Genomic DNA, 25,581 nt, shown 5'->3' with positions numbered 1-25,581 from the left:
CCTCCAGTAACCATCCGTTTGTTCTCTGTAGTTAAGTCTGTTTCTTGGTTTTCCTCCCTTTTTCCCCCCCTGCTGTTTGTTTGTTTGGTACGAATTTTTTTTTAAGCTCTCTCAAAAGAACATAATGAAGAAAGGATAACTCTTCCAGAATTTAAAATACATTATAAAACTCAAGGGGCGCCTGGCTGGCTCAGTTGGTAGAGCATGCGACTCTTGATCTCAGGGTCCTGAGTTAAAGCCCCATATTGGGCCTAGAGCTTACTTTAAAACAAAATAAAAATAAAACAAAACAAAACAAAACAATTTAGATATTTAATCTGTGATGATAGAAAAACAGACGAGACAAAATAGCTGGGAAAAAGATCCTAATTAATACATAAGAGCGTACATAATACATAGTGTACATAATACATAGGTGCGCCTAGGTGGCTCAGTTGGTTAAGTGTCAAACTCTTGATTTCGACTCAGGTCATGATCTCACGGTTTCGTGAATTTGAGCCCTGTGTTCGGCTCTGCGCTAACAGAGCGGAGCCTCTTTGGGATTCCCTCTCTCCCTCTCTCCCTCCCTCCCTCCCTCCCTCCCTCCCTCCCCCCCTCTCCTGCTCATTTTCTCTCTCTTTCAAAATAAATAAATTTTAAGAGAGAATTAAACATATAATAATCTATCAGAAATCAGTGAATCATTGCTAGACTAGCTGATGAGCTAGGGGAAATTTGTTTAAAGTTAAACCCTCATTTCACTTGCACACAAAATTAATCCCTGTTAGATTGAAGAATTAAATATTAAATCGAAATATGGAAAAACTAGAAGGAAATGATTAAATATTTATGGTATTTCTGATTAGAAAAAATGGTCAGTCTCACTAGTAATCACACACACCAAAGAAAGCAAAATAAAGCCATAAGTTACCATTTTTTTCACCTATTAAGTCAATAATTTTTGAAATAATATTACCATCCCGTAGGGGAAGCATAGCTGGTACATTAGTAGCATTGTCCTTAAATATTTGGAAATAGCTTAAATGTCTAATAACAGAAAAAAATAAAAGTAAACTATAGTATGACTACTCAAAAGAGTATTTTGCTGCCCTGAACAATAGTCATAAAAACTAATACAGCAACATGAAAAATGTTAATGGAATATAATTTTAGAAGTATACAAAATAATGCATTTTTATGTATTCTAGAATTCAATTCTGTAAACACCCATTTAAAAAATACTGGCAGGAAATATATCAGCATTATTATGGTTGAAATAGGGTTACGAGTTTTTGCCTGTTTCCTAAATACTATCTAATGCTATATTTTATTAGTTAAAAATAATTTTAACTAATGCAGCAATTAGACATTTATTATATTTAATAAGATTAATATTGGAGAAACGATGTTTGGTTTTGTTTAAAACCTAGGACACAAACCAAATTGAACTCTGAATTTGGTTTAGAAAAATACTTTAGAACTTTTGTTTAGTAGAGTTAGAAAATACCTATCTCTGGGACGCCTGGGTGGCTCAGTCAGTTAAGTGTCTGACTTCAGCTCAGGTCATGATCTTGCGGTTCATGAGTTCAAGCCCCGCATCGGGCTCTGTGCTGACAGTTCAGAGCCTTGGAGCCTGCTTCAGATTCTGTGTCTCCCTCTCTCTGCCCCTCTCCCCACTCGCACTCTGTCTCTCTCTCCCTCAAAATAAATAAACATTAAAAAAAAATTTTAGAAAATACCTATCCCTGTTCTTAATTCCATGCTTCATGCCTAAGTCCCCAGTGAAAGTTTGCTTAGTCATGCTGTTAAAACCTTAAAACACTCTTAGTGTGTGTGGAGTGCTTTTACCTCATGACCACCTCACAACCACCTTAGGAGCTGTAGGTACTTGATTTATTTTCTCCCAGCATAGACACGGAAACAACAGGGCCACCACGTATAGATGTGCAGTGTTCCATCTCCAGGGCCATCTAGAAGCCCTTAAAGTGAAGCTCAGATAAAAGGACATGTCTGCGGGGGCACCTGGGTGGCTCAGTCAGTTGAGCATCCGACTTCGGCTCAGGTTCCTGAGTTCAAGCCCCACGTGGGGCTTACTGCTATCAGTGCTGTCAGTGGTGTTAGCCGGCTTCAGATCCTCTGTCCCCCTCTCTCTGCCCCTCCCCTGCTTGTGCTCTCTCAAAAATAAAACATTCAAAAACCAAAAAGGGACATGTCTGTGGTCTATGCAGCTGTTAAATGGGGAGTTAGGGTTTCGTGTCAAGTCTTCCTTCCCCTAGAGCTCCCGCCCCTAACCACCATGCAGACTGCCTGTCTCCTTGTACTGTAGATCTAGGCCCAAGATGTTCCTTTGTCTTTTGGGGGGAGGGGGGAGGATGGAATCCATGTCTAGATGAGTAAGGAAAAAAATAGAATTTGGTTTTCATTAAAAGTTCTGAAAACTGGTCCAGCTCATTATATTTGTAATTATTATAGCTCTTCTTTTAAAAACATCTTTCCTCTGTATAGAGAAAAGTGGTAAATTGTAGTACCTTTTTATTGCTGAATTTTTGAAATATTGTTAAACATTAGGAGTATTTTGAAATTTAACATCTATTCCTAAATTTTTATGATTTATAGGCATAATTATTTATCTTAGTAATATTCTAGTTCACTCAAATCTTCAGTTCATCTAAAAATATTTTTTTTTTCCAAGATGAAAAGAGGCTTGATTAGTACTCCTCCATCAGATATGCTTCCTACAACAGAGGGTGGAAAGTCAAATGCCTGGTTACGGCAAAAAAATGCTGGAATATATGTTCGTCCTCGACTATTCTCTCCATATGTGGAGGAAGCAAAGGTAATGAAAATCATTTTAAGTTATTAGAGTGCCTTTTATGAACTATAATTTGTGCTTATAAGCACAAAGATATTCATTGTGGCATTGTAAAAAATATTTAGAGATAGCCTAAATATTTGATAATAGGGAAAGTTAAAGTAAACTCTAGTTTACTCACCAGAATAGTTTTCTGAAATGTTTAATTATCAAGCATGTCTTTATAACTTAGTTTATATTAAATTGCATTTTACATTTTTCTTATCTTAGTTGTGTTGCAAATTGTTAAGTTGGAAAAAAATTAATTTTACGGAGATGATTGTCAGTATTTTGTGATCTTCAAGATGGGAATAATGTTCTGAAAAGATTGCACACATTTTGTCTTTCTTAAACTAAAGAAATGACACAATTTCTTGCAAAATGCTTCTGTAATGGCTTTTGGAAATTATATTTTAGTTTCAGAATATGTACATAAAACTAAGACAGTTTCAGGCTTTCTAAGTAAATTATGTATTATAATATGAAGAACTCCAAGAAAATACGGTAATGTGAAAATGCAATACTGTGATTTTTATTAGCTGTATTTAGCCATGAGAACTTTGAGACAGCCTTTTGAGGAACTGGCACTCTTTGATAGTCAGAAATCACCATTAAGCTTTCTGAAATAAATTAACAGGGAAAGCATTGTTTGGGTATAGAATTAAGTTATCTTAAATTTTTTCTTTTTTTGATTGTCGGAGTTCCTAACTTAAGATATGTGAAAGGATTGTGAGAAGTTAATTTTATTGACTAGATCGATAATCTATCTCTTACTGAGTAGTTGACACTTAAATAGTCTGAAATCGGGAAAAAAGCATAATGGTTGGGTCTCGTCTTTCAGAAATAAGTTCAGTCCTTAACAGCACACAAGTATCACAGCCTTTACCAGGGTTGCAGCTGATGATAAAAGGTCTGTAATAAACTACCTCGCACTCGGCTCTGTCTCAGAATGGGGCAGCAGGGAGCTGATCAGATAGTCCTCCTGGGACTTCCCTGTTCCCAGATGGCTGTACCCACACTTCATAGATAATTGCCCTCAGTAAATGTGGAAAAGGTTTATACATTACTTCATTTTGGACATTCTGCAGTTGAAATTCATCTGAAACTAACTTAACAATTGGGTTTATATATAGATCTGTTGAATTTAAAGTTGATCTTCAGTATTTTATATTTTGAACATTTCTTGTTGGATCTGATATTTAGCCCATGTATACCTTGTTTTCTTTATAGTAACTTTAGGTATAAATTACTTCTGATTGATTTTATACCTTCCTTCAAATTTCAAATACTTCAATTAAAAGCAAATTTTTCAGAAGGTGATTATTTCAAAGATGCTGCAGAAATATTTTTTTAAAAATTAAAGAGGTTGGGACGCCTAGGTGGCTCAGTTGGTTAAATGTCCAACTCTTGGTTTCCGCTCAGGTCATGATCTCACGGTTGTGAGTTCAAGCCCCGCATTGGGTTCTGTGCTGACAGTGTGGAGCCTGCTTGGGATTCTCTCTCTCTCCCTCTCTCTCTGCCCTCCCCACTCGTTCTATCTCTCAAATAAACTTCAAAAAAAATTTTTTTTAAGAGCTTTTAAAAAAAATTAAAGAGGTAAAGGGGCTCCTGGGTGGCTCAGTCAGTTAAGTGTCCGATTCTCGATCTCAGCTCAGGTCTTGATCTCAGTCAGGGTCGTGAGTTCAAGCCCCGTGTTGGGCTCCACACTGGATGTGACGCCTACCTAAAACAAACAAACAAACAACAAAACTAAAGAGATAGGAGTTCTTTCTCCTTTCATTATTTTAAAGCTTCATACACTGGAAACAATAAATTACTTCCCGTTTTATATGCTGAAGGTAATAATCTTTCTCCGGATGTGATTTACAGAGATGGTTGACTGATACTCTTCATATTGAATTGTTCTTTCAGTCAGTGCTGGACGAGATGATGGTGGAACAAACAGATCTTGTGCGTTTGCGAATGGTTAGGATGTCCAATGTGCCAGACACGCTTTACATGGTTAGTACCGCCGTGCCACAGTGCTGTCACATGATGAGCCACCAGCAGATCAGCAGTCACCAGTCAAGCCCTCCTTCAGTCGTAGCCAATGAAATTCCAGGTGAGGCAGTAGCCTTCTGTCAGGCATTTATATTTAAATGAATAATCTGATCATTTTTGTAGCCTTTTTTATATGTGCTCATTCTCTCAGCTTTCCAAAATTCATTACTCATTGTTTTCATAATAAGCTCGGTTTTTTGTTTCATATTTTATTTTCCAGTAACAGGTGTATACAGGTTTTCCGGTTAGCACAGAGTTTCTCAACCTTAGCTGTCTTGACATATGCTTTGTTGAGGGGGCTGTCCTGTGCACTATGGGGTGTTCAGCAGCATCCCTGATCTGCATTCACTAAATGCCAGTAGCATGCACACACACACACACACACACACACACACACACACCCCTTTGTGACAACCCTTTGAAAACATTTTTATGTTTCTAGACATTGCTAAATGTGCCCTGTGGGGCAAAATCGCTTCCTGTTGAGAACCACTAGTTCAAAGGAATTCAGATTTTTCATCACCATAAAGCATTTCTCACAGAAGACTCTTTGAGTTATAAACTTGTATCTTTTGAGTCTAGACATGTCCCCTGAAATGTTATCACTGTTGGTTTCCTAGAGATCCATCCAGCTTCCCAGGATCTGCTCTGTGAATTCTGTTGGTAGTGCAGGCTTATGTGATGACTTTGAGGAAATCGACCATAGATTGAGATATAACTGTTATATCCAAAATTTTCTGAGCATCAGGTGATGTTGACTTTAACCAAAGGGCTCTAGTGTCCATCTTTAAGGTAAGAAAATGCACAGTGATCTGGGGGGTCAGAGATTTACAGCTCTTGCCAGTTACTACTGCAAAATTGAAACACATTGCAAACTGTATAGCGCTATTAGAAATAGCCCCATTCAGGTGCCTGGGCATCTGACTTTGGCTCAGGTCATGATCTCACGGTTTGTGAGTTTGAGTCCCGCATCCAGTTCTGTGCTGATCGCTTGGAGCCTGGAGCCTGCTTTGGATTCTGTGTCTCTCTCTGTCTCTCTGCTCCTCCCCTGCTCACTCTCTGTCTCTCTCTCCTTCAAAAATAAATAAACATTTAAAAAAAAATTAAAAAAAAAAAAGGAAAAGAACTAGCCTCATTCATTTTCTGCTTATAAATATTGTTTCAATTAAGGATAAATTAAAAAAAAAATAACAACTTTTAATTGAGCACATTTTATTCTGGGACTAATGTCTGATCAGTTGTTGGCCTTATCAGATTTGGCCACTAGTGACAAAATACTGACTGTCATTTATTTAAAGTATACATTAGACAACAGTATGAAGAGAAATGTTTCTGTAGCTAATTTATGCAGATATTGAAGCTACAGTAATTAGCCGGTTTTTATCAGCTCAAATTAATACAATTAAATAGCATAATTTAATCTTAGAACTGAATCTAAAAAGCCCAAAGACATTCACAATTAAGTACATTCAGAAGAGTAGGACTTGTTGCCTTTCTTGTCTTGCTTTAACAAGACCTGGCCCTGTTCTGGTGTTATCTGATACTTCCCTCTTCCTTGCCCACCACACTCTAAGGAAGGCCATGTAGCTTATTGGAGAAGACTCATGGGCTCATATCCTGGCTCTGCCACTTTTATGTGACTTTGGATAAGGTTACTTACTTAGCATTAATTTCTTCATCTGAAAAATGGATATAATGTCTCCTTTCTAGTGTTGTTAATGAAGATTCAAGGAAGTCCCATGAGTAAGATGCTTAGGAGTATGCCTGGAACAAAGTAAGCACTCAGTAAATGGTCGCTCCCTTTCCCCAGAAATAATAACCAGTGGCTACTCTAGTCAGTTTGTCTCTTAGATATAGAAGACTCCATCCTCGACTCCCCACCCTCTGCTATAGCCTTAGTCTAGGTTCCCAATTGGTGTTCCTGCCTCTAACCTTACTCCCATTCTGGCCTTTACACCAGGACTCGGCAAACATTTTCTGGAAAGGCCATTTGGTAGATACTTTAAGTTTTGTGGGCCATGCAGTCTCCATCACAACTACTCAACTCTGTTGTCAAGAGCAACCACAGACGATACGTAAACAAATAGATGTAGCTGTGTGCCAGTACAACTTTATCGACAAAACAGGCAGCAGGCTTGATTCAGCCTACAGGCCGTAGTCTGCCAACCCCTGCTTTACACTGTTCTCAGAGCACGCTTTCTGTCACCGCCCTGATCCTGTCCTTCCTTCCCCTGCACAAGGGAGTACCTGTTGTTCACAACATATAATTTAAATTCCTTATCGTAATATGCAGGCTCATTCGTGATCTGTTCCTACCCATCTTTCTCGCCTTCTCTCTTAACACTACTCCTGCTTGTACCTATGAACCCTGAGTTCGCTAATCCTGCCAGCTGCTTGTGCCATACTGTCACCTGCGTGTTTGACACATGCCTTGTCCTTCTGCTCGAGACACATACCTTCACTCTACTTTCTTTACCTGCCTGGGTTTTCTCTCATTCTTCAGGACTCCACTCAGGATTCCCCTCCTCCAGGAAACCTCTCTTGCCTGCCTCCATCTGAGGTGGACCCTTCCTCCACGTCCCGTCAGCATCCTTCACATGTTTGCCTTTGTGACCACTTAGGGCCTGTGCTCTACTGCTTTACTCAGTTTACTTCACTAAAACTAGAGCTCTTCGAGGACAGGGATCATATCTTTGATTCTGAGCACCCCAGTACCCAAGCCCAATACCTAGCACATAACCAGGACTCAGAAACTTATTTGAATAAAAGAATGAATATATTTAAAAGATTTCTGAAATACCCTGAGATGTAGAAGAGAATATATGCAAGTAAAATTTTAGTTAGGTTGTGAACTAAGAAGACAGTTCAGTAACTGTTTCGTATTATCAGCAGCATTTTGAGCACAGTGAAATTTTATTAAAACTTTAAAAAATAATTAGAAGCACATAAATTAGTATTTTCCAGGAAATTAAAATTCTAATGCAGAACAACACAGGCCTTCTTGCTTGTGCTCAGTGGAGGACCTTTGATGCAGCTCAGATATTTTGCCTACAGAGTGTTTTTCTTTTTTCAGTTCCTCGTCTTCTCATTATGAAAGACATGGTTAGACGTCTGCAGGAACTACGGCACACTGAGCAGGTGCAGAGAGCCTATGCACTCAACTGTGGGGAAGGCGCCACGGTCAGCTATGAAATTCAAATTCGAGTGTTAAGAGAGTTCGGTCTTGCAGACGCGGCTGCAGAGCTCTTGCAGGTGGGGATGGCATTCGACTGTGTGAAATAGGGAGCCTGTGCAGGTGGTATTTCAGACATTCCAGGAGCCCTCCCAGCACGCATCTGCTTCTTAGTGCATGCCCTTTCACTGCCTCATGGGTCTGGGATAGCCTGGAAGTCCCCCCTGGGTGGAGGCGGGGTGTGGAGTAGATGGAGCACATGGGCTCTGGTGGGAGAGCTGAAGTTATAGTTTGGCTCTGCTGCTCACCAGTTAACTTGGGCCACTTAACCACTCCCAAGTATCAGTTTCCTTACCAATAAAGTGGATGTTGTGAAGACGAGAGGTGCTGTATGTAAGCAGCTATGTCTCTTAATACCTAATAGGCCTGCTAAAAGTTAATGGTGTGCATGCCCATCAAAGGTGAAAAAGGAAGCAGAAAATTCTGACCTTCCACTGCTCTCTGTCCCTCGTTGGGTCTCTAGATTTCGGGTTGTGGCCTACTACCAGACTTAACAGGTCTTCCAGATGCCCCTCTTATTCCTCTCCCCTCCTCTTCCGTATAATAAGAAATTTTTTGCATGATGTTGCAAATCCTATAAGCACGAGAATCAAAAACTGAATGTGGGTTTTTTTTTGTTTTTTTTTTGTTTGGTAACCAGCATGGGGAAAAAAACTCCCTTGTGACCAAGTACAGGAGCAGGAGCAGTAGCATTGGTTTTGCAGTGAAGGAAGAATGTGTAAAGTAGTCTGCTCACAGCCACTAAATCAGAACCTAAAGTAGAATTTAATTTTGTCTGGTCAAGTGATTGAATTTTTTTTGCCACTGACTCTAGACTTGTTTAGCTGGAGTCTTCAAAGGGGAATGTGGTGTGGTGTGATGTTCTTAGGCAAGGGAGCAGGCCACTTACAGGTTCTTGATTTTCTTTTTTTTGCTGTGGATTCCATCCATGAAATAGTCTTGTATACTATACATTTCTTTCCCCCTTGACATTCTAAACTGTATCTTAATTTGGTATCTTAAATTGCATTAAAGTTTTACAGATTAAGTATTCTTACATAATGTGTATCAAAAGGCTCATAAAACTGAGTTATATGTAATAGGTAAGGATTAGTATTTTATAGTTTTTATTTCAGACAGAGTGCAGATGTTTTGTAAGAAAGTTCTAGGAGGATCTTTACTTGTATGCCTTTTTGTCCTTTGGTATTTAATTTTATTTTCTCAGCAAAGACTCATTTGAATTAGGTTTTATTTCCTGCTTTTGCATTATCACATAATCTTGCAGGAGATTACCAACCTGGTTGCTGGAATATTTAGTTAAGCTCTTCTCCTTGATAGCTGTATCTTAGGCTATAGAGACTCCACTCTATCCTTTTGTGCTTTTATTAAGGTAAATTTTTCTTGGGCTTCTGGCCTAGAGAAATAATGTTGTGCCTTTTACTCTTGCTGAATGTGGTTTTCTTAGGATCTCACTTAATGCTCTCAGCCTGTAAATTTCTATCTAGAAAATTTGCTGATAAATGTCTTGTTTGTTTAAATCTTTCAGAATCCTCACAAGTTCTTTCCGGATGAACGTTTTGGGGATGAAAGTCCGCTCTTGACAATGAGACAGTCTGGGAGATGTCGAGTTAACAGTACCCCCACTGCAGAAACCATGTTTACAGATCTGGACTCTTTTGTGGCCTTCCATCCACCCTTGCCCCCACCGCCACCTCCGTACCACCCCCCAGCGACCCCAATCCATAACCAACTCAAAGCAGGCTGGAAACAAAGACCTCCCAGCCAGCATCCTTCGCGTTCATTCTCTTATCCCTGTAATCATTCACTGTTTCACTCCAGAACGGCCCCTAAAGCCGGCCCCCCTCCCGTCTACTTGCCAGGTGTTAAAGCAGCAGCACCTGATTGCACCAACACCACAGGACTGGGGAGACAGACTGTGGCCACCGCCGCCACCGCCACCACCTCAGCAGCAGTAACTTCTGAGAAACAAGTGGTAAGTTAACATCTCACTAATTTAGGGCAAATAAAATGTTCATGGAATATGAGAGGCGGTTTCCCTGACTCCAAGAGCCCTAGTGGGACTCAGCAGTGCCCAGAAGTATTGCCACCAAGCCGAAAGCGTGGACTCCAGGACTATGGAGAGAGGGAGGTAAGGCCAAGTGAGAAGACAGGAAGAGAGACAGGGTGTGTGGGGAGGGTGGTTGGCACCTTCCTTGTCTTTGTGTTCATTGTAGGTACTTAGAAGGGATGATGTTACTGGGCAGTGCCACTGGATGCTCTCGGTTTCACAATGCTCCATTCAAACACACGTCTAGAATCTGCCCTAGCTTCTCTTCTATAGAATCTGCTCTTCTACCAAATGCTTTGATGGGGTAGGAAAGGAAAGTTATTTATAGCTAAGTGTACTGTCAGGAGCAATGTGGCAGAAGATTCCCCATTCAGAAAGTAGATGGATGATCGGTCCTCATGCCTGCGTCGGCCTCTGGCAAGCTCTTCCGTCAGGAGGCTCATTTGACTAGGAACCACAGTAGCTAGCGTTAATAGCTAGTAAATAAAGTGAGGACCTTGCTCAGTTTTGCACTGAATGAAAGGTTGAATTTCTGTTTATATAATACCTCTGAAAAAAAATAGTGATTTTTAAGTCCTTCTGCTCAGTCACACATTATCAGTGGCCTTCAATAGAAAAACAAAAGAGGGGTGCCTGAGTAGCTCAGTCGGTTGGGTGTCCGACTTTGGCTCAGGTCATGACCTCATGGTTTGTGAGTTCGAGCCCTGCGGCAGGCTCTGTGCTGACAGCTGAGAGCCTGAAGCCTGCTTTGGATTCTGTGTCTCCCTCTCTCTCTGCCCCTCCCCCACATGCACTCTGTCTCTGTGTCTCTCAAAAATGAACAAACGTTAAAGAAAAAAATTTAAAAAAAAAAAAGAAAAACAAAGGATACATATATTAATTCAGGGAATCTTTATTAAAGTGTGGCTTTTGGAGGGGTGCCTGGGTGGCTCAGTCAGTTGAGCGTCCGACTTCGGCTCAGGTCATGATCTCGAAGTTCATGGGTTCGAGCCCCGCGTCAGGCTCTGTGCTGATAGCTCAGAGCCTGGAACCTGCTTCCGATTCTGTGTCTCCCTCTCTCTGCCCCTTCCCTGCTCATGCTCTGTCTCTCTCTGTCTCTCAAAGATGAATAAACATTTAAAAAAAATTTTTTAATACAGCTTTTGGAATCTGTGGACTAGTGTACACCTTGGGTCAAATTACATTCTTTCCTCACTTTATACCCTGCTACCTACTCTCCCACCTGTCCTCCCAAGCCCCTAAAAAAAGAAGAAGCAACAGAGGTCGATAGTATTTGATAAGGCAAGTTCCCATCCTGTTGGCCCAGCCCTTGGTTTTACAATTACAAAGTTCTATTTTTTTTTCAATTTTATTTTATTTTGAAGTTTCTTTTCAGAGAGGACAGACGTGCACACGATCAAGGAAGGGGCAGAGAGAGTGAGGGAGAGAGAATCCTAAGCAGACTCTGCGCTGTGATCACAGAGCCTGACTTGGGGCTTGATGCCACGAACCGCAAGATCATGGTTTGAGCCAAGATCAAGAGTCAGACCCTTAACTGACTGAGCCACCCTAGTCCCCTTACTTTTTATTTTAAATAAAATTCCTTTTACAGGTAATTTATTTGTATGTTTGTCGCAGTCTCTTTTTTTAAGCTTTTGTTTTTAAGTAGTCTCTGCACCCAATGTGGGGCTCAGACTCACAACCCCAAGATCAAGAGTCACATGCTCCACCAACCCAGCCAGGTACCCCCATTACAGTCTTGATTACAATAATGAGAAATAGGAAACAGCCTTCATATCAGCAGTGGGAGAATGGTTAAGTAAGCCATGGCTCATCAGTACAGTGGAATAATAATCTCAAAATTTAGCCACAGATTTATATATGCACTACATTTTGTGAAGATTAATATATGTGCAGAGAAAAAAAAAGTGAGAAATACCTTAAATTGTTAACGGTGATTATCTCAGGGAAGGTTAATGTTTTTGTTTTTGGGTTTTTTTGGCTTCTATGGTTTTCTATATTTTTATCATTCTTAAAACTAAGCCTGTATTACTTTTATAATGAGGAAGCAAAATCAGTGAACATCAGTTTTACAAAGAGGGTGTCATGGGCCTTTTTCTTTTAACCTCTCTTCCTTTATCTCTGTTTGCAGTGTACCCAACCTGTGCTAAACGATCTAATGCCGGACATTGCCATGGGTGTGTCCACAATGTCACTCAAGGACAGGAGGCTTCCAGAACTGGCTGTTGACACAGAATTAAGCCAATCAGTTTCTGAAGTAGGACCAGGGCCTCCCCAGCATCTGTCGTGTATTCCACAGAGGCACACACACACGTCTCGAAAGAAACACACGCTAGAGCCAAAAGCAGATGCTCGAGAAAATCAGCAGGAATATCCGGATTTCTATGACTTCTCAAATGCTGCTTGCAGACCTTCTACGCCTGCTCCTGGCAGACGCACCCCCTCCCCTTCGCGAGGTGGATATTTTGGTCCCGATTTGTATAGCCACAATAAGGCATCACCAAGTGGCTTAAAGTCAGCCTACCTACCTAGCCAGACCTCTCCTAAAAAGCAGGAAGAAGCTAGGAGAGAATATCCACTTTCCCCTGACGGGCATCTACACAGACAAAAGAATGAGCCAATACACCTTGATGTCGTTGAGCAACCTCCCCAGCGGTCAGACTTTCCTTTGGCAGCCCCAGAAAATGTTGGCAATGGTCCAGCCCACGTCAGGGGACGAACAGCAGTAGAAACTGACTTGACTTTTGGGCTGACTCCCAACAGACCCTCACATTCTGCATGCAGCTCTGAAGCTCCGGAAGAGAGACCCAGTAGGAGACTGGCCGACAGCGAGTCCCTGGGCCATGGAGCTCAGCGAAATTCCGATTTAGAAAGGGAAGATTCAATAAGCAGGGGAAGGAGGTCACCAAGCAAGCCAGACTTCCTCTATAAAAAGTCTGCCCTCTGAGAGCAACCTCCAAGTCGTCTGTGCCTGAGATGTGAAACATCCCATTTTATGATGTAACCCAACAACTTAGAGACCAGTTTATTGATGCCAGCGAACTCAGTTTCACATTAGTTTATTCTCGTTTTTGTATATACATGTTTATTAGACATGGCATGCTAAGAGGGTTATTTTGAATGCTGCATCTGTCTATTTTGTGTTAGAACAATTATGTGGGGAAGCATTTTTAAGAGCAAGCAAGCTGGCACTTTTTTTTCTCTTTACAAATGATGGGATTTTTTTTGCACTTGTACATTTATTTTATCTGTGTTGATTTTATATCAGTATGTTACACTTTATTGCCACATTTAAAGGAACTGTATTTTCATACTTTTTTGCATTTTACCTTTCATCTACCAGTTTCCACGTGCATTGGATTGCACACTAAGATGTATTTTCTTATGAAATAGTTCTGTGTTTATTTTTTAATTATAGAAATTCCAAAGAACAGCACATCAAAATGCTCCTCTCTTTTCAGTAATCGTTTTAGTTCAGAAATCTTCCTGCTCAGTCTCCATAAACCTAGTATCATTCTTTCTTACTTAGTAAGTCTTTGGGAGCTGGTCTTCATTCCTCCAGCGGGAGTCCAATCAGGATCCTGAAGTTTTCTGGTTCCATAAAGAACAGAAAGGAGCAAAGCCTTTTGTGCCCAGGCTTAAAGCTCTTGCTTTGTTCCCAGTGTGGACGCTGTCAGAATTCCTGCGAATGCTGGTAGTGTGGATCAGCGTATCACTAGATGAGGTTCTAAAGACATCAGATTTTCTGGAATCCTAAGGCAGTGGAAATAACGAAGTGACTTAAAGCTTGCACTACGGGATTTCTGGTTCTGAGCTTCGACTCTCCAGCTGAGGACTGCTTGCTGCCTTCAGTTGTCTTGCTCTCTGTGGGAAAAAAAAAACAAAAGGGCTTCAGTCTTATGGATGTCATTTGGTGTTTGTAAGCCTATGTTTTCTTTTAAATGTTTTTCAAAGTGTGTCTGAATTTTGGTGTCCTAAAAAAGTTGTTGTAGAACGCATAATGCTTTGTCACCAAAAAAAGAAAAAGAAACCTTTTTTTTTTTCTTTTCCCAGTGAAACACTACATGTCCTACTTGAACTCCATTGGGGGGCACTGGTTTGGGATTTTACTGAACCACTGAGCACATGGGATCTTTTAAGATCCTCTCCCTTGGAAGGGCAATGTGTGAGCTAAGGACTGTTTTTTTTTTCTTACTCTCCAGTGTAAATATATTAGTATTTGAGTTTTTAAATCACTTTAACATTATTTGAGCATTCACTTTGTATTTTTACAAACACATACACACACAGCCGTAGCACTTAGAAGAAAAGAGACTTGCTGAACATCCCCTCATATGAAGGATGTCTGGGAGCCTCTTTTCTGCGTATGTATATATATATAAAACTATGAATCACTCACACTCACTCTAAAACTATGCAGGGCTAGGGAGCCTTTACAAGCTACCATATAAATGAATTACATGCACTTTTAAGTAAATAGGTTTCTATTGGGTGTCAACAACTCTGATTTCTCCCGAAGCTGTAGTTTCTCTTACAGTCTTTCCTACTTCACCCTGTGGATATACACTCAGGAATAATCTGACATTTTAAAAAATCCTAACAGTCGGTAGTCTCAAAGATGAGAAACTCGTCAGTCTATCCGCATACGGCCAACCGTTGCCCCGCGTTGTGCTGCCCGCCGAGTTGGCTGCTGCTGGCGTGCTCATCGATGCCGGCGGTGGTGCGCACTGAGCTCCATGCCTCCCGGAGCGAACACTCAGCCCCTGGGAGGTTGGCTAGCTTCGCCTTTGAGGCTCCTTTTTTTTTTAGAGCTAGAAAAACATAGGACTCTGTTCTCATTTTGAGGAGGTTTGACTCTTTATAATAGATGATGGTGTCTTTTGAAGCCGATCTCATTCTGTCTCCAGAAACAAAACTGTTAATTCCATCATATTCCTTAACGTGTATTTATATACATGTCTTGACATGAATTACTTTGATGTAGTTTTAGATTTCTATTCTGAATTCAGACCGTACCACGCTAGTACCGCAAATAAGAGTGAGTAGAGCTAATCTGGGTGGGAAAAAGCTTTCTCATCTCTGACCTGTATTTTTCAAAATGTTAGATAAGAGCTATTTGACGTCACACGTTCATTTTTCTGAAAATGTATCAAATATTCTTTCATATTCCCCAAACATAAAAACAAGTGGCCACTGTTCCTACTTTAATTTATGAAGTTTGCTTTTACTAATTTAATAGCTGCTCTGACTAAACTGTGTGTAGAGAGGAACTGACTCTAACCCATGGGATTGTGGACTGGTGAGACTTTGCAGAAGGTAAGCAGATGTGGCTTGTGTGTGTTCGGGTGGGCGACAGTGGACTTCTGATGTACCTTGTGAGGCGTGGTGGCCGGGGTAGGTGAACAGCTGTGTGCCTCTGGCTTTGGAACCCACCTCTTCAATCCTTTGTAATGCGAACCTGGCACTAAAATCTTCTAATGCTGTTGTACTAAGATAAATGTGAAGCCTGAGTAAGATGGCTCTTAGAGAAAAAAAGCGTATGTAGAATATAAAATTTGGGACCTGGCGTGTCACTCAGTTTAGAAATTTCATGAGAACCAAATCTCAGAAAGAATACCAGATCTCCTCTTGAGACCGTGGACAATCAGGCCATCAGACAATCACCTCCCTCGGTGCCCACTGTGTGACAGTTTAGAGAACTACCGTTTAGCCCCTGGAGCAGAAAGAGAAGATCCATGTTTCTTCAAGATGCTGTTGGTCTTTTTCTTATATTTTTGTCTTGGTTTTGTGATTTTGGTGGATAATTTAACTACAAAGTCACCTGTGACTCGAAAAGAAATAGCATGAATGAAAGGCAAAAACGATCACTGAAAAGCAGCCATTTGAGTTTTCCACATATCACGGCCTTTGTCCCATCCCCCTTAGCCTTCTCCAGGCATACATCCTAGACCTAAGCTCTCCTGGCATTTCCAGAACCAGTTGGATCTTCAGGATTTTTAACAAGTTCTTTGTATTGGAGTCTTTTTGTCGAACTGTCTGTGAAACTTTACCTATTCTTGGTTTTGCGTCCTCAACTCTTTTTATTACAAGATTGCCATCCTTTATTGGATTTTCTTTTGGTTGTTTGTTCACATTCTGGCATTGGACGGTCCTTGTCCATTTGAATGAGGGTGATGATGCAGAGTGTGAAGGGGGCAGTGTGGGGGCGGCAGGGGCTCCCAGCCGACCCCGCACCAGTCTCTGGAGGGGAAGGGTTAACATTTCTCAGTAACTACTCAGCAAAATAGGTATTTTCGTGATGTGTCATCCTCCTTTTAGGGGGAAACGTGTTTCATGAAACACTTCTAAGACACTTGTTTTGCAATTCTAAGGCATTCATGTTTTTCGCTTAGGAATGAACTCAAAGGGAAATGACTTTTTTTTTTTTTTTTAATTATTATTTGGTTGACTTTCAACTTTTCAGTTGAAAGTTACTATTACAGCAGCAGTGATGGGTGCTATTCCCGGTTCTGCAATGGTTTACTTTGTCTACTAAGTGGTTTACTTTCAAACCTCATTACACATAACCTTGCTAAAAGAGTTGCCGTCACACACTAAAAGGTATTTGACTATTTTCCATGGACACTGTCGTATGAACAATGTTTTATGAACTGTTAAGTTGTCTTTTTGTCCTGGAGATTGCAATAGCGGTTGCACAATTGTTTTATTGGCAAGTCTTTGGGTTTTTTTTTTTTTTCCTTCTAGAAAACCCTCAGACCATGTGTCAGCCTTCCACATTCTGAATATCATAACGCTGTGGCCGTTTCTAGAAAGATGACTTACAAGTGTGTGTGTCTTGAAAACAGCCTCTCGTGTTGGTGTGTTTACGTGGGTTCTAAGAGACGAGGTAAGCTCTGGAAGCTTCTTTGTGTACTACACGTGACCGTGTATCCGGGTTCCATGGGCAGGTGGTGTGGGATCCTGCTCTTAGATGGGGTGGCTCAAAGATACAGATTCCTGAATTCCACTTGCCGTTTGTGTACCACATCTATACTTCAGAGAGGTGGCATCTTCTACAACACTGCATTTCCTGTGGTTGTGCTGTTACTGCTATGAAGTCAAGTGCCTTCAATGCTAAAGGCTCAGAAATTTTTCTTAAACGGATTTCATGTCCTATGCAAGTGTTTTCTACAACCTGCATAACCAGTACTTTGTAAAACTTGTTTACGCTTCAATTGTACATAGTGTTTTTTAAAGAAATATATAGTATTTTTATTTAGGTACCTCCAAACTTGAATTCGTCTGTGTGAAGCATTGTAAAACGATACATTTCTCTTTTGAGTATCATTACGGTTGTACAAAGGTTTCCACTGGTTCTATTTTTCTACTGTTACTAATAAGCATGTAGCACTGACTTTATCCTACATATAGTTGGCATTTCAAATAAACGGCTTGTATAGAATCTGCTGACTTGGATAGTCTGTTTCAGCCCTGTAGCACGCAATCCTCAACTTAGGGGTGGGGTGATGGTACCACCCCAAGGGTAGAATTGGGAAGAAAGGTGAATGTCCCCTGTGTCTCCAGGGTTTCAGTCCATCAGGGGCTTTTAAAAATTATTACGGTTTTCTTGGAATACCACATTTTCATCTGAGTCAGATTCATTCTTTTACTTCACTGGGAAATTTCTGAGAGATTTCAGCTTACAAATTGTAGCAAAGTTACTTGCACAGGGGTCTCCAAAGGAAGTTCTGCATCCTGACCGCATGAACCCCCGCCCAGAGTGTGCCAACCACGGTGGTCGGTTACTGAGAGACCCAGATGTGTCCCAAGACTCCTAGGTGTCCAAGCGTCTGCACTTTTTTCTCTTTCAAACTAGGGCTCCTTCATATTTTTCAATTTGAAAGGGTAATGGAGTCATGATCTTGATGATCTTGACTAGTTTTCTGAAAAATCATATGTGAAACAAAGTTTTCTAATTACCATTTTCTCAATTGCTATAAAATCTATTTTTTATTTTAATCATTTTACTAATAAATTCATTCTAACCTTTCCACCTTCATGCCTTACTAAGGCGATTCTCCATCTTAGGTTTAACTGTGGACTTTCAAGATAAAATATAAGGTGGTTTTTTTTGTGTGTGTGTATGTGAGCTTCTTAAAGATCTAAAAATGAAAAATTGAATAAGTCAACTTCATTCCTGTGCTTGCAGATGGCCCTAGGACAGCGGGTTCAGGCAGCTCCCTAGCCACATCAGGCCTCACCTTTCCTTAGGGCACTGAGGAATAGTTCTTGGGTCCAGCCTCCACAGCAGACAGCCAACAGGACACCTATCCTCAGAAACTTTGGACTCTTGCTGGAAATGACTTTTGTCCCAGAAACAAAACAGGACAGAGCAGTAAGAGGTTATCATGGCAGAGGGGAAGACTGGCTCGACATGGCCCAGGAATGAATGGGAGGCGAAACATGCCAGATTCATGTTTATTTTTTTTTCTTTATTTTTCTTTATTTTTTTTTTCTTTAATCAATGAATTAGGTACTTCCTTTAATACATGCTATCATTAGTGCTATTTTATTACAGATGAGAAAACCAAAGCACAGAGATATCAAGTAACTTGTCCAAGGTCACACACCTAGTAAGTTAGTGAAGGCCTCAGGCTCAAACCCAGACAGTGTGGCTCCGGAGCCCAAGTTCTGAACCATGGAATTGTACGGCGCACCAGGAGGTGTGGTGGCCCGGGCAGGGAAGCATAATGTGCTGGGGGTGGAGGTAGGCATGAGTGAGGCGTGCATTTGTTCCGCAAACATTTATTTGCTCAATAAGTAAGTGACTTCTAACTGCCAGACTGCTAAGTCCTGAGATGACGGTGATGAACAAGACACAGCCATGCCCATAACAATTTTTGGGTCTTGAGGAACAAAAGACACTGGATTATTACAGAAGTTAAGGCTGGGGGTCTAACCGGTCCCGGGATTGGGAAGACTTAGTGTGGAAGGAAGTGAGCTGCAGAGTGCAATCAAGGGAAAGCCCGAACCACAGCGCAAGGAGGAGAGGGATTCGCGGGGAGGGTTTCCAGGAAGATGCAGAACCTGAGGCAGGAGGAGTCGGGTCGGCAGAAAGTTGGGAGTCTAATGTCGGTCGTCTGCACTTGGCCATTCTGCGCAAGCTTAGACGCTCAGAGGAAGGGGTCTAAGCTGGAGGTGCTAGGTGGGAGTTGTCTACATATGTGGGCACGTGGAAAGCCTTGGGAGTAGATTGGTGACTACGGGGGAAAGGTTTAAGATGAAAAGAGGGCCCGGGGTGCCGAAGCATCCGACTTCGGCTCAGGTCGTGATCTTGCGGTTTGTGAGTCCCAGCCCCACATTGGGCTCTGCTGACAGCTCAGAGCCTGGAGCCTGCTTCAGATTCTGTGTCTCCCTCTCTCTCTGCCCCTACCCTGCTCATGCACACGCGTTCTCTCTCCCTCCCTCTCTCTCTCTCTCAAAAATAAACATTGAAAACAAAAAAGATGAAAAGAGGGCCCAGGAATCAACTTGGAGGAACTCTGACCTTCACAGTTCAGCTAGGGGGAGCTGCTGGCCAAGGCCGCCTACCAGGTAGAAAGGAAACCAGCATATGTGTCATTCCAAAGGCCAGGCAGGGCCTGGCTGCAAAGCAAGGACTGTGAGGGGCCTGGGTGGCTCAGCTCAGTTGGTTAAGACTTCGGTTCAGGTCATGATCTCCTAGTTCCGTGAAGTTCGAGCTCCGCATTGGGCTCTGTGACGACACTGCAGAACCTGCTTGGGACTCTCTCCCTGGCCATCTCAAAAAAAAAAAAAAGTTAAAAAAAAAAAAAAAAAGCAGGGACTATGATCTTCAGAATGTAGGAAGTAAAAGAAGTGAAAATACAAAGTAATGCACACCATGCTCCTACTTGTGGGAAAACAAGACAAAGGAGGTCTGTAATACACCCGCATAGATGAAAAGATGTCCAAGGGGTCTGTACAAATGTTCCCAGGACGGCCTTAAGGGGCGTTGTCAGCGGGTGGGGGCTTAACGTACACATTTTGTCCTGGTTGAATTTTCAAGTTACATGCATGTATTACCTTTTCAAGCTAATTAAAAGAAGTAAGAGACCAATTCCACCCTTCTTGCTGCTCAGAGATTTGGGGAGATAAGGCCCAAAAGATGCTTTGGGCTAGCAGCCCATGGAGGAGAGTGAGGCTGGCAAGGCTGCAGACTGGGGAAGGAGGGAGTGGGAGGTGAGACGCAGAGACGAGCCTGAGTGGCTCTGGGGTGGGGGCGGGAGAGAGGAGCTACAACACCCCGTTCCTAATCCAGCTGCTTTCTGCAGGTGTTCGGAGATCATTCAGCAATAGCTGAATGTTCGTCTTAGAATCCTCAAGGGAACACCAGGGAAGGTTTCCCGCCCCGCCCCTGCCCCCCCCCCCCCCGCCACGATGCCAGTTACCAGAACCTACCATCCCCCACTTGATGGCACCAGGGGGGCAGATGAACTGAGACATCTGGTCATTCCTGGTGTTTGGTCATCCTGTACAGAAGGACACTGGCATGCCGCCCACAGGAAGTGAGCCTCAGGATCCCCAGATCCCCCCTGTCACGTTCTCTCTGCTTGTGTGGGTTTGAAGCGCGTTCCCTTTGACGGAAAGGACCGAAGTCAGGTACAAGGTTCTGCCCTCCGTCACCTGCTAACTTTGCACTGTCCCTGCTCCAAATGCAGCTTTACACATGGCACTGATAATGACACTGGGATTTTTCATGGGCTTCACTTCAGTGACCCCCTGACATGTCCCTCCATCTGCATATTTCTGGCTCACGGACCCCTTTTTATTCAGTCTCTGAAACCTCCCCGCCTGCCCGCCCCAGAGCTGCCCATGCACATCTCCTCAGATGCCCGCCTGAGCTTTGCATTGGCACCAGGGTGACGTCCTCCTCTGAAGTCTCCCCGGGGTGGGAGCCTCACCTCCTCACAGAGCCTCAGATTTGGAGGCCAGCATCACTGGTCTTTAAACTTTGGGGAATCTGCTGGATGGCGGCGGCTGGACTTCGGAGGGAGTGAAAAGCTGAGGACAGGAAACCCGAGGGAGGAAGGGCTCAGTGAGGACAGTCACGGGGGTGCCAACCACGGCACATCCGGGCCTCAGGGACCTGGGGTCAAGCAGCTCACCCTCAGGGGCCTCATCCTTCAATGGGGTGACAGCAGTTTGCTCGCTGAGCTCTGATGGTGGACTTTGTGTGTTTTGCCTCATAATCCTCAAGGCACCCTGAACCGAAGTCTTATTCCGGTTCTCAGAGCAAGAAGCTCCTGCCTCGCGGGGCTGCTGTGAGGTGCTGCGGGCAGCTGCTGCCTTCTGCGCCCTCCTCCTGAAACCCCTCAGCCTTACACTACTCAGCTACGTAAGTATCCTCCGTATCCAGAGTCTTCTCTGGGATGTACCTTAAATTCCTCCCCACCCTCCGTGCCTGAACTAAATGCAGTTGCTTTTCCCCTTTCTGTATATTCCAGAAGGTGCGCCAAACCCCTGAGAGACCAGAGTGTGCCCACTTCCCACTGCCCCCCCCCCCGCCGCCCCCCGCTGTGCTTCCTGCCCTGCCGGGGCCTTACCCAGCCCTCCGCCCTCTCCAGCTCCCAGGGAGGCCCCTGACCCCTGCCCGTCGCCCAGCCCTGCCCGGGGGCGTCCCGCCCCCGCAACACCTTCCTCCTCCTCTTCCACCTCAGCTCGGTCCCAGCTCTCCTGACACCCTGCAGCCTGCTCCCAAGCGTGCGCTCCTTCCGGCACTTTCCATGCACCGAGGGTCAGGACGACGTCGGTGCACGGCTGCCTCCCTCAGTAGCACCTCGAAGCTCCTACCATCTGCCTGCCCCGCTTCCCTTCACCTCGCCCCCACACTGGCTCTCCTTTCACACCCTGAGTCAGCCTGGCTGTTGTCCTCTCCATCCACGTCTTCACCATCTCCAGCCACCTGCTCTTCCATTTCTGCTGCCCACTCTGTGACACACCTTCCCCTTGTCCCCAGAAGGGCTCCCCTCGCTTCCTGCTCTCAGGTCCCCATCTTCCCTGTCCAGGTCCTCCTGATACCCCTCTTGTGCCTTTTCTAGAACTCTGGCCTCTGACCTCCCGACTCCCCACTCCAGGTGTCTGCCCCTTTCCCTTGTGCACTTTCTCAGCCGTCCTCCTGGCCAAACTCAACACATAAACAACGGACGTGTCCATATCCTGTGCCTGGACCCAAGCTTTGGAGGACTATTGAAGACAGTCACATGGTCCCCAGCCCACACCTGCTCTCCCCACCTTCCCAAAGGGCCACCGGGATCCCGCTTGCCGCTTGCTCCTTGGCCTTGTGGGCCAGATGCCTTCAGATGGACACTCACCCAGCGGTGGCCTCAAACCAACACCCCACCTACATCGCCCACCCCTGGTGCGGGGAGGCGGCCTGGCCCCCTGCCCCCTTGGCTCTGGAGCCCACCCTGTCCTGTCTCCTAAGGTCCTCACTTGGTCAGTGAAGCTGTCTCACCCGCAGCCCCTGCTCTGGGTGTTGCCTCCTCACACAGCACTTAGCTGCCCTAGTGTCTCTGACCTTTCAGCCGCACCTCCCAGGCCCACGTCCTCCCTCTCTCTGTCCTGCCCTCCTCCCTGTGCTTCCAGCTGTTTGCTCCCCTCCCTCCCAGCCATCACACCTGGCCTGGTCCCCAACCACCTTCACGTGACAAATTAGGGCGGGCACTGCCCACCTCGTGCCCCCACGTGGAGGGCACTCGGGAGTGCTCTTGACTGTTGCGAGCTGACGTTAGGGAACAGGCTGGCAAGGCTCTGCCTCGGGCCGGCCTCTTCTCTCCTTCCTCTGTCTTGGGAACCAGCTACCCACAGACGGCAGAAACTCCCCAACGTCCCCGGTCAACGGGGAAGCCAGCCCGGCCGTAGAGACCCTGCTTGTCTGTCCCACAGCTGGTGCCTGCCATTGTCTGCCCAATTCCAGAGTTCAGGGTCAGGAGCCCATGAACCCATAGAGAAAGTCATGTTACCCAAATCAGCTTTATGAGGAATGAAGGGGGTTAGGGGAGAAACCCACCTATCTTACCTTTGTCTCTTGGCTCAGTTGGCTTAGAGCTTGTCTAGATCTCAACAGATGGGACTTGGCAACAGTGACCCCACGACACCCCTAACTTCTGTGCCGTGGCTCCTGGGTCCCGTCCCGCCGCTCTGGCTGCCTCTTGGCTTCCTGTTTCTTGGCTCATCTTTTCAACCTTGTTGCCGGGCATCCTACCTCCTCACTCTTCACATTCCTCCCTGTGACGAGCTCATTCATTCCCACAGCTTCCATCACTCAGCCTGCTGATGACTCACAGCTCCGCCCCTGCCTTGACCCCTGAGCATCAGGCCCGTTGATGACACCTCCTCTCCGATGCCCACCCCCCCAGCACCTCCCCGTTCCTCCCAAACCTACCCGGTGCCACCACAGAACCCGTGGTCTCTCCCTCGCTCTTGTCCACTCGGGGGCCCCAGCCACAGGGTGAGGTGGAGACCCCGTGTCCACAGACCCCAAGTCACTAGTGGACACTGCAGTCTTCCTTGGACACCCTGGAATCCTACATCCCTGAGACTCCCACACCGTAAGCTCCAGCGGCCTCCCACTTTTTTAATGTTTATTTTTGAGACAGAGAGAGATAGAGCATGAGCGGGGTAGGGGCAGAGAGAGAGGGAGACACGGAATCCGAAGCAGGGTCCAGGTTCCGAGCTGTCAGCACAGAGCCCGACGCGGGGCTCGAACCACAAACTGTGAGATCATGACCCGAGCCGAAGTCGGACGCTCAACCGACTGAGCCACCCAGGCGTCTGCAGTGGCCTCCCACTTAATCATGGCGCCACCTTGTGGACTCGCGCTCCCAGCGCACTGACCCTCGCTTCAGCCTCGTCTTCCAGGAGTCCCTTCCCCTGCCCCACCGGGGAGACACGGGGCACTGTCGCCGTGAACCCACGCAGGATACAGAGTGACAAGGTTGCGTAAACGTGATCCTCTAGGTCCGGTCAGGCCGTGGACCGCGAAGGTTCAAATGGCAAATACGACAAAAACTGCCACGCGCAAAGGGGCCGAGCTCACTCCACAAACATGCTTGTGGGGGGGATGAGACACAACGGATGGGTTGGTTGTTGTGATGGTTAATTTTATGTGTCCACCTGACTCGGCCATGGGGAACCCAGATGTCTGGCTAACATGATGTCTGGGTGTCCGTCTGTGAGGGTGTTTCCAGATGAGGTTAGCATTAGAAGGCAGGGGCCGAGTACAGCAGGCCGCTCTCCCCGGCAGGGGCGCGGGGTGTGGGTACCCTCCGATCTGTTGAGGATCTGAATAGAAGAAAAAGGCGGAGGAAAGAAAAATGTCCTCTCGGCCTGAGTCGGAACATTGATCTTCTGAACTGGGAGAGTCCGTCAGTTCTCAGCTGCTGGTTACCTCGTCAGCTCCCCTTGGGTCTTGGGTTTTCAGTCTTGGACTGGAACCTCACCACCAGCTTTCCCGAGTCTGCAGCTGACAGCAGATCGCAGGACTTCTTGGCCTCCATAATTGTGTGAGCCAATTCCTCATGATATATACAGATAATATATATCGTATATATGTAAGTGTGTGTGTGTGTGTACACACACACACACACACACACACACACCCAACAGGATATGTTTCTATATCCTATTGGTTCTGTTTCTCCAGAGAGCCCTAATTCAGTGATAAAACTTTTTGATCCAACTATTAGTAGAGCTGCACTGAGGAGCCTTCAGGCCTGAGGCGGAGGCAAGAGAGAGAAGCCAGGAGACTGGCATGTGGGTGGGAGGAAAGGGGAGCACGAGCCACGGGCCCCACAGGAGGAGAAATGGCTGAGGAGAAGCCCAGGTGGGAGTCTCCAGGTGGGCAGTCAGGGCAGAGCTGCTAAGGCAGGTGCCCGAGAGCATCATGAACCACCCTCCCACTCCAGCCAGAGGCATCGCTGGGAAAAGACCAAAGATTTGGATGGGAGGTCGGTGGACAAGTCCAGAAGCCACAACTAGCCTTTTTGCTTGGGAAAATACACCAAGGACTAAGAGAACAGGGGATGAGTACCATGCGAGACAGCGAGCACTCTGTCACTGCAGGTGAACCACAGTAAAGTTCTCTGCTACAGAGAAGTCTACTAGTCGCACACGCTTCAGGTAAGGCTTGATCCAGGGGCTCGATGCCCGAATCACCGAACCTCTCTCTCCTCTTTGCCTTCCATGGTGTCGACTCCCTCCAAAGGCTGACCCCTCCAGTGCTTAGAAGATTGATGCCGGCACCTGGGAGAGGTGTGATCAATGAACCTCAACCACATAGCAGGGGCGGGGGAGCAGAGAGCGAACTGAAAACTGGGGCACTGTCACCAACAGCATGGAGACAAGGGAGCCGAGCGGCCGAGACCAGCATAGGTTGCCAGCGAGGCTCATCCG

At 44.9% G+C, this 25,581-nt stretch overlaps 1 protein-coding gene across 5 annotated transcripts in view; it reads left to right on the top strand.

Moving 5' to 3' along the window:
* BTBD7 (BTB domain containing 7) overlaps positions 1-17,808 on the top strand; it is a 57,634-nt gene extending 39,826 nt beyond the window's left edge. For 3 of the 5 annotated variants that reach the window (XM_042944152.1, XM_042944155.1, XM_042944154.1), the window contains exons 6-10: positions 2,672-2,815; positions 4,742-4,931; positions 7,944-8,122; positions 9,628-10,074; positions 12,281-17,807. In XM_042944152.1, coding sequence (XP_042800086.1) covers positions 2,672-2,815; positions 4,742-4,931; positions 7,944-8,122; positions 9,628-10,074; positions 12,281-13,096 — 1,776 coding nt within the window. In that variant the 3' untranslated portion in view covers positions 13,097-17,807. Of the gene's footprint in view, positions 1-2,671; positions 2,816-4,741; positions 4,932-5,490; positions 5,663-7,943; positions 8,123-9,627; positions 10,075-12,280 lie in introns of those variants that run through there. The other 2 variants (XM_042944153.1, XR_006204032.1) reach the window with 2 other exon arrangements.
* The last annotated feature ends 7,773 nt before the right edge of the window (positions 17,809-25,581 follow it).

Source organism: Panthera leo, chromosome B3 (genome assembly GCF_018350215.1).
Source record: "Panthera leo isolate Ple1 chromosome B3, P.leo_Ple1_pat1.1, whole genome shotgun sequence".
NCBI classification, from domain to species: Eukaryota; Metazoa; Chordata; class Mammalia; order Carnivora; family Felidae; genus Panthera; species Panthera leo.
The sequence above is the reverse complement of the archived record's forward strand: the minus strand, read 5'-3'. Positions and strand labels throughout refer to the sequence as shown.